Source organism: Benincasa hispida, chromosome 6 (genome assembly GCF_027475165.1).
Source record: "Benincasa hispida cultivar pf3 chromosome 6, pf3_genome.v1.1, whole genome shotgun sequence".
NCBI classification, from domain to species: domain Eukaryota; kingdom Viridiplantae; phylum Streptophyta; class Magnoliopsida; order Cucurbitales; family Cucurbitaceae; genus Benincasa; species Benincasa hispida.
This window is the reverse complement of record NC_143483.1, coordinates 54,230,762-54,247,840: the sequence shown is the minus strand read 5'-3', so window position 1 is coordinate 54,247,840 and position 17,079 is coordinate 54,230,762. Positions and strand designations below refer to the sequence as shown.

The 17,079-nt window shown below is 31.1% G+C and overlaps 1 protein-coding gene across 1 annotated transcript; it reads left to right on the top strand.

Moving 5' to 3' along the window:
- The first annotated feature begins 1,520 nt into the window (after positions 1–1,520).
- On the top strand, positions 1,521–7,294 carry LOC120079281 (bHLH transcription factor RHL1-like). Its single transcript, XM_090314754.1, has 7 exons — positions 1,521–2,114; positions 2,229–2,321; positions 2,402–2,569; positions 2,848–2,913; positions 4,078–4,143; positions 4,321–4,392; positions 6,649–7,294. Exons 1-7 carry the CDS (start codon positions 1,569–1,571, stop codon positions 7,012–7,014), a joined length of 1,377 nt encoding a protein of 458 aa, XP_090170880.1. The 5' UTR covers positions 1,521–1,568; the 3' UTR covers positions 7,015–7,294.
- Positions 7,295–17,079: the final 9,785 nt, after the last annotated feature.

The window sequence follows — 17,079 nt, the reverse complement described above, 5'->3', positions numbered from 1 at the left end:
ATTATTATTATTTTTTTAAATTTTTGGAGAAAAGTATAGGGTTTTGTTAGACATAAAATTGACTTTATATTTGATTGATCAATTAACTTTATCTTTTTTTTATTATATTAGGATCTATTAAAAAATTTCAAGTTCAATAAATTATTAAAAAGTTAAAAAGTTAAAAGACTAAATAAACACCTTTAAAGAAAAACCAAATAAATGTAATGTTCTAAAAAGTGAAGAAGTAAACTTGTAATTTGACTTTAAACGTCGTACATTATCATGATCATTTTTATTAAAAAAAAAAGAATATAATAGTAATAAAAAAAAATGAGAAGTATATAAAATTGATAAAAAAAAATGATGAGATATTTATTGTACATAATTATTAATATTTTTCCATATAATTAATGTTAATAACTACTTTAGTATTTTAGATAAATGAACATAAATAACTCAATGATAAAATTGACACGTAAAAAAACAAAAGTTTCAAATTCTCACACCACATTTCTACTAAAGAAATGTTTAGTTTTGAAATTCATAATTCAAAATTGAATTTTCTTTTTTATAGTTAAATTTTATTTATTTATTTGAAAATTTGACGCTCCTGAATTTAGTTAACCTAACTATCTCACCAAGAATGGTGTCAAAATTAGCGGGAAAATAAAAGAAATAAAATAAAATACGTAAAAGAAAAATGAAGTTTGTGGTCGCTATTTTTAGCCCTACTTGGACACACTTAGACCTCCACTCGCTTCTTCAGGTAAGTTTCTTCACGCGCTCAAAATCTTATAATTATCATTGTTATTACTTCTCAGATAACTATTGCTATATTAATGTCCACATAATGCCTAAATATTAACCTTTTTTTTCTAGCTAATTGGATTCTAATTGATTAGTTAAGACATCAATTTTTTTATGTCTTGCCCAATTAATTCGATTCCAATGAGATAAGACATCAGTCATGACGTTGACGATTTAATCTTCTACTTTTATAAATATTGAAATAGAAAAGAAGAAAAAAATTTGTTATCATCTATAATGTATTAAACGTGAGTTATTTGACTAATGTATTGAAAAGTAGAAATTGATTTCTTCAACTTTCATTCCTAATATTTTTTATTTAAAAAAGGGGACGACTAAATACTCTAAATAGTTCATGGTATTTAATTGATATCTTTCTTAATTTTTGATTATGTATTGAAAACTCTCAATTAAGTTACACCATAAAACAATTGTTTTAATTTTTTTTTTATCAAATAAAACTATTATTTGATTTTTTTTAAATTATTAAATGACCAAATGATTGATTTGAACATATTACATAAACAATACTTGATAGACCGTCCAATATATGATTAGTAAAATTTGACCTGAGAATGAATATTTTGTTTTAGGTGACATGTCTACTAGTTTAAATATATTAGTAAGATAATAATTTATTCACAAATTTTCATATATTTGTTTAGCTAACTTAAACTTAATTGACAAAGGAGCCTACTATTAAGAAGCATATGATAAGTTTCTTTTAATTCATTTAATTATTTTAAAATAATTCAACAAAAATATAATAAGAGTAACTGATGCTCACGCGCTTCATCTTCCTCTATAAAACCTCACTAATCCCACCTTCCATGGCTTCCTCATTCACTTCTTTGTTCATTTCTCGCCGGACTGATATGAGACTCACCAACTCCCTCCCGGACCTCCATAGCCACCGTCGTGACCACCAGCCGGAGACTGACGCCTCTCAACTCCACCACCACCACCAACTTCAAACCTCCCTCTTCCATCCCTCTTCCTTCTCCTCCGACGATTTCCTCGACCAAATCCTCTCCACCATCCCTCCTCCCTGGGAACTCCCCGCCGGCCTCCAAAATCCTCACTCCGACCTCCCTCCCCAACCACCGACGCCGTCTAATCCCGACAATGTTGCGTTTCAGATCGGCGACACAACTCCATCGGCCAAAATGGCCATGGCCTTGCTTCAACAGCAGTTACTCATGTCGAGAGGAATCACCACCGCTACCGCCACCGCCACCGCCGCCGATGATTCCGGTCTCCTTCCGTTGCCTGGTAACGACGTCGTTGAAATAGCAGGCTCTTCGTCTTTCAAATGCCCTAATCCGGTACTCAAAATCGAACTCTCAAATTAAATTGTTAATCGTTCAATTCGAAGATTAGGTTACGAATTAGTACCGTTTCGATTCAATTTGCGGAAATTAATATCGTAAATCCTGCAGATTGATCACGGTTCAGTCATTCCCTCTCTTTTCAACGAATTCGCCGGATTTCTCAACACCTCCGGTTCCGGTCTTAACCAGAATCAATCTCAGGCAATAAGTAGTTCGATTCGATCGTACAGTTCAAAAGATAACCTCACCATTTTTTTAAACTTCAATTCACAAATCTGCAGGGGAACTCAAACTCTCAGAAACAGAACTTCGGAGCTCCGGTATCAGTTAGTACTCCATCACCGGCGGGTCCTGGCTCCGGCGGTGGTGGTGCAGCACCGGCTCAGCCCCGACAGAGAGTCAGAGCTCGGAGAGGACAAGCCACAGACCCTCATAGTATAGCAGAAAGAGTAATTAATTAATTACTTAATGCTAATTAATTTCCTTTTTTTTCACATTTTCATTTTCTAATTCTTTCCCGCATTTCCCCAGCATGCAAATACAAACCGCTAATTACATAAATTACAAAAAAAAAAAAAAAAAAACCCTCCATTTATTTCAATAATGCCTTTATATATATATATATATATTTTAAAACAATGTAGTATTGCCCTAAAAATATTTGTAATTTTTGAAAGAAAAATGAGATATATATATTTATTAATTATAATTCGTAATTTTGTAACAGTTACGGAGAGAGCGAATTGCGGAGAGAATGAAAGCTCTACAAGAACTGGTTCCCAACGCTAACAAGGTCAGTTTCGTCTTTTCAATTTTCTTAGGGTCTTTTCCGTAATTTCGACTGAGGTCATCACTTTAATTACACGTGTCAACAACAAGTTTGCCTTTTCTTTATCTGACGGCTATGGTTTTGCCACGTCAAATTCGAATAGTCTCTCTCTGTGTTTCTTTTTATTTTTTCATCTTTGTTTGCGTACATTGTTTTCTTGGCCGGAGACCGTACTCTTAGTTAGCGGGATTTGCTGCCCTAAATTTTTTATATATTCGTAATTTAATTTCAAGATAAAGTATTATAATGAAACTTTAAAATAAGCTTGAATTGTATAAATTTTGGATTTTAATTATATACCTCCTTTAGGTTTAAATACTAAATTAATTTTCTATACGTTCGATTATAGTTCATTCATTTTGGTAATCGTAATTTTAACTTATGTCTCTTTTATTTTCTATAATTCCAATAAATGACTATTTTAATAATTTAAAAATAAAATGGGACAAAAAATGGTAAGAGTTGAAGTACAGATTTTGAAAGTATATATTATACATTCAAAAAATTAAAAGTATAAGAATTAAAATAAATTTAAAGTAGTATGTAAATCTATAAAATCTATATTTTATGCATTAAATAAGAAAAAGAATTAAGAATATCATTTTTTAAAATGTGGGAGTTGATTTAGCATATTTTTAATGAATGAAACCTCCAAATGATTGTAGAACACATTCTTTTACTTCAATTTCTTTGAATAAAATATATGTCAACACGTTTCTCTTTATGGGAATAATAATGTAGATTTTAAATAGTATACAAGCTTCTAACACCAAACCCTTTTCTCTTTTTTTTTTTTTTTTTTTCCTTTTTTAATGAGTTGGGTTTCTTTATTTTTATTTTATTTGAGATTTTAGATGTAGGATTGAAGATTAAATTGGCCAATTCCAAGATACATAATTATCCATGATTGTTGATATGAGTCACTTTCACAAGTTAACTTAACTCAAATTAAGAGATAAGATATCAATTATCATTTTAAAAGATTTATGATGGTTAAACTAAAAAGATAGATGGCAAAAAAAAAAAAAAGAGAGATTGATATTCTCTTTTGAGTTAAGACCACAAATTTTGAACCAATTGAGCTGGGCATAAATTGAGGGGTTTTTTTTTTTTTTTTGGAATGGACAGACAGACAAGGCTTCAATGCTGGATGAGATCATAGACTATGTAAAGTTCCTCCAGCTTCAAGTCAAAGTAATCTCTCTTTCTATATTATATTATATATGTCTTGTCTCTTTTACAACACTTCCAACATAAAACATGGATAAATTAAACAATATGGATCGGAATATATGAAGTTTATTTAATATTGTTATATTTATATATTAAGTGCTTTTGCTTTTCCTTTGTTGGGTCTGTGGTTTCCTGCAGGTTCTGAGCGTCAGCAGGTTGGGCGGTGCCACTGCCGCCATGCCTTCCCTTCTACCCGATTTTTCCACTGAGGTACTCCAATATTACCTAAAATTACAATTTTAGTTTTACATTCCTATCTATTATAATTTGATTCCTTTGAGATCATCTAGATATAAAATCGAAAGTTTAAATTTAAATGTCCTGATTTGTTGTCTACTTTTTATCGATATTTTCAAAAATCAAGTCAATTTTTTTTAAAAAAATAAAAAATTTACTTTTGTTTTTTGAATTTGACCAAGAATTAAACTTTGTACTTAAAAATATGCAAATCATCATAAGGAATGGAGAGTAAGTAGATTTACCAAACCGAGCTTTAAGATTTCATTTCTCATATATCTAGTAGCTACATTAATTTTTAAAAAGTTTGAATTCATCAAGCACCTTATCAAGACACAAATTTAAAAGTTAAAGTTAGAACTCTTATTAAACATACAATTAAAGACCAAATAGATGCAATCATCAAAGTTCAATGTCTAAATAACTATCATGGATTGACCTTGATAAGATATAAGAGATCATAGATTCAATTCATAATGGTCACCTACCTAGGATTTAGGATTTAATATTTAAGTGTTTCATTGACACTCAAATGATGTAGGGTTAGGTGAGTTGTCCAGTAAGATTGGTCGAGGTGTGTATAAGTGGACCTGAACACGAAAAAAAGTCAAGGTCTAAATTAGTAATTTAACAAACAATATTCTATTGTCAAATTGGTTCTTAAAATTTATTGAAAGTTGAATGAGTACATTTTACTTTTTTATCCATACTTTTTTTTTTGTTAAGGTCATGAAAAGGATAGGTATTAGGACCCATTGAAACTACTTTAGGTGAAGAAATTCAACTCTCCACACAGAAAACTTCACACACAACCACAACCATCATCATTCATCATGGAAAAGGACGTTTGGGATAATCCTTAATTCATGATTCCTAATAACAGATTTCATCATCATATTATTTATCCTTTAAAGATTCATGATTTACGTATCCACCTAATTGCTTCACAATTTTGTTTTTCCTCTCAATATCTTAAAAAGTGCTTTAAAGAAAAGTAGCATCTCTCAACGAATATTCCCAAAAGGAAAAAACTAGGTTAAATATAGGCTGTAGTGATCTTATGATTTTTTTTCCCTAACTTGGTTTATATATTTTTGTAAACAATGTATAATTTTATTTCAAGGCCTTATTGTTACAAAACATTAAAATTAGATTAAAACATATTGTTAATTATAAAGTCGAAATACGTTGTATTAATTAATCAAGTTCAAAATACTGTAGGTTTTAATATGTATCAGAGTTATAGTTCGTTAGTGTATAGGATAAAAAAAGAAATATATGGCTTATATATATGAGTTTGGTTGATATTATATATAAAGAGACAGAATATTATGGATGTGTAGGGTATGTGTTGTGTTGGATTGGAAGTTTGAAAATAGAATAGGAGAATAAAAAGTTAGCTAATGTAGGAACAAGCAGGAAGAAACAAAGAAAGAGGTCTTACAGTCCACATTCACATCCACTCACTCTGCCCTTTTCTTCATTGTCCCATATCCTTTCTTTCTAGTCACTCATACATTCTACTTTTCCTCTTTCTTATATTGCATCACAAGAAAATTAATTAATACATTCCTCTACTCCATGAGAATTTAGGGCTTTTAACGAGTGTGATATTGACTTGAAACAGTGAAGTTTTGTTTGGGAGTACTCATTTTTCATTTGAGGTCACTATTATATTATTTTAGATTTTTTTTTTTCAATAATATCTAACCGAATTTTTCCTCCAAAAGAAGTTTTGAAACATTATTTAGATAGGATCAGAATAATATTTCAACTTATGATAGATATACTTTCGGAACAAACCAAAAGTTCAATGGTATATTTGGTAACTTAACCTTATTTTTTAGATCGAATTACAAAAAAAAAAAAGAAAGACCTAAACTTTGACGTTTGTTTAAAAAATATTCATATTCTTTCAAAAATTACTATATTATCTTTGTCATTTTTATATCAGTATATAAACTAGTATTCTGTTAGAATTTTGTATAGAAATTAGGACGAGAATAATGGTATGGCGATGTTTCGATCCCATTTTTTTGTTTCATATTACCACATTCTAATGTATTTTTACTCCAAGTTTGTTTTGAAAGCTTTATGAAAGGTAATATTACAATTTCGGAGTATTTTATTATTATTATTATTTTATTTTTTAATTTAGTTTTACTCTTAAAAATTTTAGTTCAATTATAATATAGGTTATATACTGATATAACATCCTCGTGTTTTTAGGGTGGCACTGAGTGTAACCAGTCCAACGGAACCGGTGGAGCCGGCGGACAGACTTCGGCTGAAGCTCCGTCGAGTAATGACGCAATGACGGTGACGGAGGACCAGGTGGTGAAGTTAATGGAGGAGGATATGGGCTCCGCCATGCAGTACTTACAAGGCAAAGGCCTCTGCCTCATGCCCATCTCTCTCGCCAGCGCTATCTCCGCCGCCACGTGTCCCAGCCGCCCAATGACGGCAACGAAGGGCAGAGGAGATGCTCCCACCTCTCCCAGCTTATCGGCGTTGACTGTTCAGTCAACTGCCTTGGGTAACGGTACCGTCGACAGAACCGTCGGAGACTCTGTCTCCGTTTCACGGCCGCCGTGAGTTAACGGCAAGTTTATTGACCTGGTAAGCAAATGCCCACTAAAGTCTAAGAAAATATGGCTCCTCCTCTTTAGTTTCTAAATACGACGCCGTATTTGCTTAGCCTTTAGTAGGAAAAAAAAACCTTTACTTTACATTGAATATCTTTTTTTCCTCTCTCTCTCTCTCTCTAACTTGTTTTCGATGTATATTCCCTTTTTTTGTTTAATGAAAAATTATTGTGTTGTCATGATGGAATTAAATAAAATATTGGGTAATACTTAATGGCCTTAATTAAAAATGATTATGATTAACCGTAAGACAATCCTTTTGTGTGGTCCATATATGAAGATTAAACAACATAATTTGATTAATTTAGTAAGTTTTGGTTGGTGTTTGTTTCTTGATTTAAGATGTAGATTAGGACTTAAGTCAACCCTCTACAATGATTCTCATTGATTTGTTCGATTTAAATAAAAGAAGCTGACGTGTTTTCATATGATACATCATTGTTTAGACTTAAACTTTAATTATGAAAGCTTCAACTAATTTTGATTCCATTTTAAATAGTTCGACTTTGACTTTAGTTATGAAAGGTTGCATTCATAAGGACTTAGTATTTGTTATTATCATCATCTCAGGAAAAAAAGAAAAAAAAGTTCTGAGGCGTTGGTTCCAATCTAATATATGATTAGAAATAGTTGATTGATATATATGAATGAAAATATTAAATAAATATTGAAAAGTATCGTAGTCATAACATAATGGCCTAGAAGTTGGGGTATTTAAGGTTCGAACTACCCAACCCAATACAAATTATATGGGTTGGGTTGGTTTGGTTTTATTTTTGGATTGAGTTGAGTGATTTTTTTATTTTTTATTTTTATTGAATTGGATTACAGGTTGACTAATTAAAAATTTGGGTTGACCTAATTAATCTTAAATTACAAATATATTAATAAAACATGTAGATATTTTTTTTTCTTTGTTTAAAGTTTGGTCACTTTGAGTTAATGAATTTACGAATTTTTAATATTTTTGTTTTAAAATTGTTATGATATTTTTATTTGTAAAGTTTGTAATAAATATCATATATATTTGATTTTTAACATTTAAATTTTATGAGATTTTAATTATTAACCATGTGTTATAGATGAATTTACGTATTTAAAATTAATAAAAAAAAGGTTATAATTTGACAATCCCAACCCAATCAAAATTTTAAGGATTGGGTTGGGTTGAGTTGAGACTAGGGTTAGCAACAGGGTGGGGTGGGGTCGGGGATGCACTCTCCGTCCTCGTCTCGTGGGGATTTATAATTCCGGTCCCCGTCCCATTCCTCGTTTTGGGGAGTTGGGGTCGGGGTCGGGGTCGGGGTTGGAGAATCCATTTTTGGGGATCGGATCCTTACGGGAAAAAAAATCCCCGTTTATATTTTTATTTTTAATTAATTATTTATTTAAAATTCATTAAATTTTGGTATTTATATTCAAATTTTAAATATTTAATATAATAAAGTAGTATATTATTATTTTATATATTTAAATTAATAATTAAAAACATTTTAGATTTGATAAAAAGTTTAATATAATTCTATTATGAAATAAATAATAAAAAAAAGAAAAAAGAAAAGGTTCAAAGAAAAGGTATTGTATTTATTTATTTATTTATTGTTATTATTATTAAAAAACTGTTTAAAAAAATATTTGGGGCATGAACAGGGCGGAGATACCATCCCCGTCTCCAGTCGGGGATTCGTTTTTTTTATCTCTGGTTTGATTCCCATCTCTGATCAAACCGGAGATTTTCCACCCCGATCGGGACGAGGACCTGCGAGGACCCAATCCGGTCCTTGCGAGGATTTTTGTCAACCCTAGCTGAGACTTTATTTGGGTTTTTTGGATTGTCAATCCAATCAACCCAAATTTTTTGGTTGGTTCAAAAACCACTTTCAATCCAATCCAACTCATATATAGTAGGAGGATACTTCTTCTTTTCTTCTTTTTTCTTTTTTCTTTTTTTTTGTTCAAAGTTTATAGAAGGCATATTTATGACCTTTTTATTATTTATTTGACCTATTTTTAGACCAACATGACAATGGTCTCTTATTCAAAGTGGGCCTGATTGGGCTGGGCCGTCTGGTTTCCAGTTCAATTCCCAACGAGCACAAACATTTCATTCACATACATCGTATGTCAAATTACACAATTATAACTTTTCTGTTTTTCACATTAATAGCCACAGGCAATTATTTTACATCAAAGTCTGGCCCAAGTTACTTTTTTTAGCCGCCCTCCTTATCGTTTTGTTTTTTTTAGTTTCTAGTGGATAGGAACTTTCCAAAACAATCTTTCATTCAAAATATATATTGGCAACTCGGATCTCATTTGTCGTAGTCTCTCATTGCATTGACCTCCAATCCGCTTCTTGCTGGTTTGGTCTCAAGATACTTCGTGTAGACCTACGTAAGATATCCTCACACCGGTATGATGTTGACCCTACTGCACTCTAATACTTAAGTTAGTACAAGGAATGTCTAATTTAACCAAACATAAAAGAAGTAAGGTCGAGTCTCTCATCTGGAGATTACTTACTCTCCCATTTGGGTGGTCAATAACGTTATTTACAGGTCCTTTCTTTGACATATGCCTCGGATTACGTGTAATGGTGGCAGTGTCAAGAACGGTTCTGGTGTTCGAGATAGCAGAGTGTCAGTCTAGGTCTGATTAGGTTATTTCTCGATTGGTATATATTCACCGGCTTGGCTAGTCGGCTCAAACCAGAAGGCATTGACATTTTCGTTTTGGGACGCACACTCCTCTATGCATTGACATCGTCTTATATACTATGTAATATAAGCGGTATACATTTACACTTTTCAATATATTTGTAAATATATTTAAAAATAAACCATGGTATATACAATTTATAATTAAACTTTTTAGTATATTCCACATATACTTGATATTTCAATAGAGGTGATCGGTTTTTAGAAATATAATGCATTCAGTAATAGTAGTAGTACTACTACTATAATTATGAATTTTTAATTTACATTCAAAATTTGGACATATTAAAAACATAAAAATGTTGTTTTCAAAATTTTCAAACATACTCGAGAGTTGTTTTCAATAAAAACGAGTCCTTATTTTTTCAAATACACCGTGCTGTGGATGCCGGGGCATGATTGGGGAAAATTTTGGCAAATAATGATCTAATTAAAAAAGTGACCATGTTTTATTAACTTTAAAACTTATTCATATTTCATAATGGTACCACAAATTTAGCTATCTGTTACAATTTCTCTAAAATTAAATGAAAAAAATAATGAAATTGAAAAAGAATATATTTACTTTACAAAAACTTTCAAGGTTGAATATAAAAGTTTCATTATCATATTATTCTCTGATAATTTTTTCTATAGCTTAGGGTTTTAATATTCTTGCAATTTGAATAAAGTAATATTTCAATACTAATAATTTCTTTTATGGGTTGTAATTCAATTTTTTTTTCACATTCCTCTGAATTGTTGTATTCTATCTTCAAATCTAACTACATTATATGTATTACATTACATACACTATGTCCTTGACTTCTTCTTTTTTTTTTTTTTTTTTATAGTGCAACCATAAAATATTGTTTTACATTGAACTTTTGTTAATTCTCATTCATAATATGGATGTTTGATGAATTTAAATGTAAAAAATGGTAACAATGATTTAACTTATAAATGCATTGGTCTAAATGAAGTCACTTTATAGGCCTATAAAGGCAAAAACTAATAATGCAATTTAGGTTATTTAAATAAATTCAAAACAAAAACAAAACAAGATCACCCATGCCTAATAAATGAACTCATATAATTTAAAATTTTAAAGTTCTGAGAGAAAAGGATTAAATGAGACAATAAATTAAAGAGTATATGAAAATCTTTTAACCATCTAATTTAGAAGGAGGATTATTTATTTCTCTTTTGAATGTGTTTGGCTCATACCTACCATGCAAAATATAACTATGCATATAAATATACAATAGTTAAGTAAATATATATTATAATTATAGATAATAATGTCTTGTCTATATTTCTTTCGATTTGTCCCATGAATTTCTTCATTAATAACAGTTCAACCGTACGTACGTGTAATTGGTATAATATTATATATATAAGTGCACCTCCTTGAGACAATTTCCATGGTCTCAATTAATCTTAATTTTGTGAATTAATTAAATGTGACCAACGATATATACCAATTTCCATGGTGGAACTTACTATTTGGTACTTTCTTTTTCTTATACCTAGACAACTAGAGTTCATATTGAAAAAACTAAAAAAAGAAAGAAAAGAAAAAAGAAAAAATAATACAACTTTTTTTCTATAAATGTCAATGGTCCAGATTCATTTTGAAATATTGATTTAGATGTTGAGCTCATCTTTAATCTTTTAGGATATCAATATTAATATTTATTAACAGTTACATTTCTTTTTCTATATCGATGTAGAATATTCTTTCATCTAGAAAATAGAATATTGATACTAGAGACAAGAGTGATAATAAAAATTGGAATGTATTATCAATATCAATATCGTAAGTAGAAGAGAGTTACGGAATTCATATTTAAAAAAAAAATGTACAATCTCTCAATTGATATATATTATCGTACCAACTTGTTCCTAAAATGAATGCTCGTACATCTCATTATCGCTTTCAAATCATTCAAACTCAATCTATAGTTGAAAACACACTTTGTTGCAAAAATAATGTCAAGGATTTATCAAAAGTCAAATAAGGGGATTCGCCATTATTTTAAGTGGATAACTAATATATAAAACACATATGAATTTGACGAAAGTTACATTAATTCATGAATTTTGAACTTTTGATTTTGGTCCTAATTCTTTCAACTCGAGATTTTAAACATATGTAATATAATCATTCCTTTGAAGAGACCATAGAGTTAGAAAAATGCTCACTAATAAGGTTAATAACTATTTAGTTGATGACAAATCTCTATTTTAGATTATGTTCTTATAGATTTTTCTCACCCATATTTGTCAATAATAATAAAAATAATAAAAATAAAGGTATTTGACCACACTGTATAACAATGTCACATATGATGTGTCTGCAATTTCAAGAACAATAAAAAAAAGAAAACAGATAAATTAAGATAGACAGAACATAAGGTTTGGTAACTCAGTTTAGTGAAATATACCTATGTCTAGAGTGCAAAGCTCTCCCAAAGTGTGAGACCTTCTCCTAAGGAAACTTAGACTCCCCCTAAGAGTGAGAATACTGCTCAACCGTAATCTATCCACTTTCTTGTGAAAGCCTCTTCACGTAATAAATTAGACTCCCCCGAGAATTTCTTCTCAAGCAATGAAGAAATCTTAGGCTCACCTCAAGACCAATAACAACCTTCTCAACAAAGTTCACTTCAAGATCATCAATAGTATACAATCGCAAATCACTTTTCTCTCGATTGATCGTGCACCAAACAAAGCACTTAAAAAACAACGACATTTAATCAAATTGGCAACCCTAGAAAGACAACAACTTGCTCTTGAAAAGGTACAATAGAAAACCGAACATGACTCATTCAATATCAACAAAATATAAATAAAAAAAGAATCCACAAGAGCAAAATATCGCAGGAAAACAAATAAGGAATAAATAATTTTACAGAAATGACAACCCAAGAGACATTCTACAAGACATTTCCTGAAGTAACCACCAAACCAGCAAGTACCAATTACCCTTAAATAAATATAGGTCCAAACTCTAACAATAATGATTATTATTATCACTAAAATAAAACATCTCTTTAATTTAAATAAAATTCCATTTCAAGTCTTTCTCTAAATAAAATAAAATTATAAAATTTGGCGTTACTTCAGTGAGTTAGAAATCAATTCTAAGAACAATATCTGAATTCACTTATCGAATATATTAAAATTTGATACGTACTGATATAGTTAGACGTTTTTTTCACAAGCATCAACAGTTTAACCATCACATACGATTTTCATTAATTATCATCCCATCCCTTGTCTTTCATATTTATATATATATATATATATATCATGTTCCTTATGAATGGAAAAAAAATAGTCATAGAATTTTATTCATTTAATTATTTTTTTAAGAGAAAATAATTTTATTTCGTTTGGTTGAACATAGGTATTTTAATTTCTCGAAGCAGGGGTAAGTAGATAAATTACTCTCTTAAAGGTTGATTTTGAGTCTTGAATATAGTGGCCACATCCTCTCTTTGGAAGAGAGGACTCAGTCATAGTAGGACTATGACTTATTGTTCGTTAGAGAAATCAATGGTACTTAAGGAGTTTGATGTAACTACAAGGGCAAAACGGTAAATTGACTCAACTGTATTTACGAGCGATTTGTGAAGGGTTATCGCACTGTTGATTGGTTATATGGACACATAAATATATTTGTAGTGAGAAGAGTGCAGTTATCGATCTTTAGTGGAGTGTCCAACAGTTAACAGATGGTTGATTTCGCGACTAAAGAGTTTAGTCAGTTATTCATGTATCGTTGGAGCTTCAAGCTACAGGTTCATAAGGTCCCCTTGATAGCTCAATGGGTTCAAGTTAAGAATCAGATTTTGGATAGTTTGAAGTGTTTAAATTAACAAGAGAAAATTCAATTATATATGATATAATTGGTGTGATGTATTAGATACATTAATTGGAGGATTAATATAAATATGATTTATATTAAGTACCATAAAATAGAAAAAGAACTATGGTTTATATGTTTCATATGATGAAATATTAAAACTATAAGTTATAAATATAATATGATAAGTTGGTTATTATATTTATTTATAATATATTAATTCTTTTTCTCTGATAATTGATTGAGTGGGAGGTTATTAGAAGTTTTATGGTAATTGTGAGATAAAAGAAAAATTGTTTTCCAAAATTAGTAGTTGTTCTATTCGGATTTTCTCACAGAAAAAGCTATCAAGTAAAAATAGTTTTTACTAAGCGATAGCGTTGACAGAGTCTACACGATCAGCTAAGAGTTGACTATATGATAGTTACTCTTTTGATCGTTGCTACACGATCGAGTAGCAAAGTCTATGTGATAGGCTTTAGTTTGCTAAACGATCGAGTACATCGTCTATGTGATAGACAGTATTCTTATTTCCCACTTACTCGATCGTCTACTCGATCACATACCTCCTGTCTTCCTCAATCCAAGATCATACAGAGCCCACAACTCCTGAATTCTCACACCGAAAATACTAAGGTACACTTGTGGTGGTATTCTACATCCATTCGTGAATTAAGTTGGACTCGATTAAGTTCGAGGAGTTGTTGGTTGTTCGTGCTGTTGATGGGCTGTTCGTTGCGTATGAATGTTGTTGTGGACGTATTGGAGACTGTTCGGAGGATACTTGAAGAATGGTTCTTCAAAGATACACATACTTTATCCATTGAATCCTGTTTTAGCATGCTGTAATTTCTGTTGATGCATAATCTATTCGTTTTCGTTTAAGACTGTGATTGTTGTGTTCAATCTGAATGGAATTTGGAACGATCCACTTTCGCTGCTAATGGAGATATCTTTTTGTGATTTCCTTCAAAGACAAAGTATTGACTACAATGAGATCTTTTCCCCTATAGTTAAACAAACTTCAATCAGGCTACTACTATATATTGTGGCACAACAAGATCTAGAGCTAGAACAACTTGATGTTAAGACAGCTTTCCTACATGGTTTTCTAAATGAGACCATCTACATGTGTCAACCTAAAGGCTATGAAGTCAAAGGGAAAGAAGACCATTACTGTCTATTGAAGAAGTCTAGCTATGGACTAAACAATCTTCTAGGTGTTGGAACAAAAGATTCAATGACTTCGTATAGAAGAATGAATTTATTAAAAGTTCCTATGATAGTTGTGTCTATATAAATTCTAACATCTATGCTAATCTTATATATCTACTCCTATATGTAGATGATATGCTGCTGTCAGGTACTACTATGAAAGATCTAAAGCAAGTAATAGACTTGTTGAAATCAGAATTTGAAATGAAAGACATAAGTAGTGCAAACAGAATATTAAGCATAGACATCAAAAGAGACAGATCCACATACAGAGTAAGCATTGATCAGTCACAATATCGTGAGAAGTTAATCAAGAAATATCATATGACAGAGGCCAAGACAGTTTGCAACCAATAACACATCATTTTAAACTTTCATCAGAAAATTCACCAAAGGAAACAGATATTCAGCACTTAAAGGAAATGTCTACTGTTCCCTACTCCCAAGCAGTGGAAAGTCTGATGTATCTTATGATTTCTACAAGGCCAGACATTGTCTATGCTACAAGTTTGGTCAATAGGTACATGACTAACCCTGGCAAGGGGCACTGAGAAGCTACCAAGTAGATTATGAGGTACTTAAAAGGCATTATGAGTGCCAGACTGTTATATCAACAGACATTAAACAGTGAACCTGAGCTAATAGGCTTTGTGGACTCAGATTATGCAGGGGAGTTAGATAGAAGAAGGCCCCTATGAGGTTATATCTTCCTATATGGAAACTGTGTACTTAGCTAGAAAGCTACTCTACAGTCAGTGGTAGCTCTTTCTACCACTGAGGCTGAGTTTATAGCACTATCATAAGCTGTTAAGGAAGGTTTATGGCTTAAAAGGCTACTACTTGACTTCGGAATTAAACAGAACACAATCAAGATATATTGCGACAATCAATGTACCATACACTTATCTAAACATCCACAATATCATAATCGAACAAAACATATCGATGTTAAATACCATTTCATAAGAGAACAGATAGAAGGAAAGAAAATAGAAGTATTGAAGATCCATACCTCAGAGAATGCCTCTGATATGCTGACCAAGGCAGTGACCCAACTCAAACTTCAGAAGTGCTTCGACATCATTGGATTTGAGCTGAGAGACAAAGGATGAAGAAGAAAATATTAGCAAAAAGAGGAGCTGAAACCTTTTAAAATTCATTTCAAGGTGGAGATTTGTTAAGGAGTACATGCTAAAATTAACTTTACAAGTATGTTATAATAGTTTTTTGTAAAGTCCTATATAAATACAACTTAGCTAGCTCATAAATGTATTGAAACAAAAGAGACTATCCTAGCTACTTATCTGTATTCTTCAAGAACTCTGCAAGTTTTGAATAAAATTCAGCTCCTCCGTGGATGTAGGCTTTCTTGAAGTTGGACCACGTTAAAGACTGGCGTCCTTCTTCTTTCTCTTCTCTTTACTCTTTATGCATAACTATTCACTCATCATCTTCATCATATTTCTCTAAGAAGTTCAACAACATTTCCCCTCTGTATCTCTCTTCTCTCTCGAGCTCTCTGATCTGAAAGAAAGAAAAATGAAAGATAGTCATTCAAGGAAATCTGATTGTGTGAGTGCCTAGGATTAGTCTTGGCCATCAACATGTAAGGAAAGATCAAGCTTTCACACGGATTGTGTTTTCAGCACATGGTATTCAAGACAAGGTTTTCTTTCGGCTGGTTTTGAGCTAAAACGTTTTTCAAGTTTAGGCCTCGATGGGACTTTCACAAAGCCCACCAAATTATCAACAAAGCCCAACACTAAGAGTGGAAGAAGACACTTTTTTCCCCTTCTATTAACCCCATCAAGTTTTCATGCTACCACCGCCACCACGGTGGTTAAAGTCTTTTTAGCATAATTTTTTTCCCTTTTTTAACATTTGTGAATTGACAAGTTTGTTCATATTTAATTGAACATCAACTAATACAAGGGTCTGATTGCAACACTTATTAAACTATAGGGGGTTAATCAAATTTAAAATTTGAGGGTGTAATTGCAACAAACTCCATAATATAGGAGTGGTTTGTGCAATTTTCCCTAAGAACAAGCAAATGATATCAAAATGAACAATAACAAAGTTTGTACTATTGAGTGGAAGATTAGAAATTTGATTCTTCCATCCATATAGTATCTAAAAAATGTAAAAATATATTAGATGAACGACAAATAATTTGTCATAATCTTTATATTTAAGAATGCTTGATAAAGTGATAACTCACCATTAATTTTTT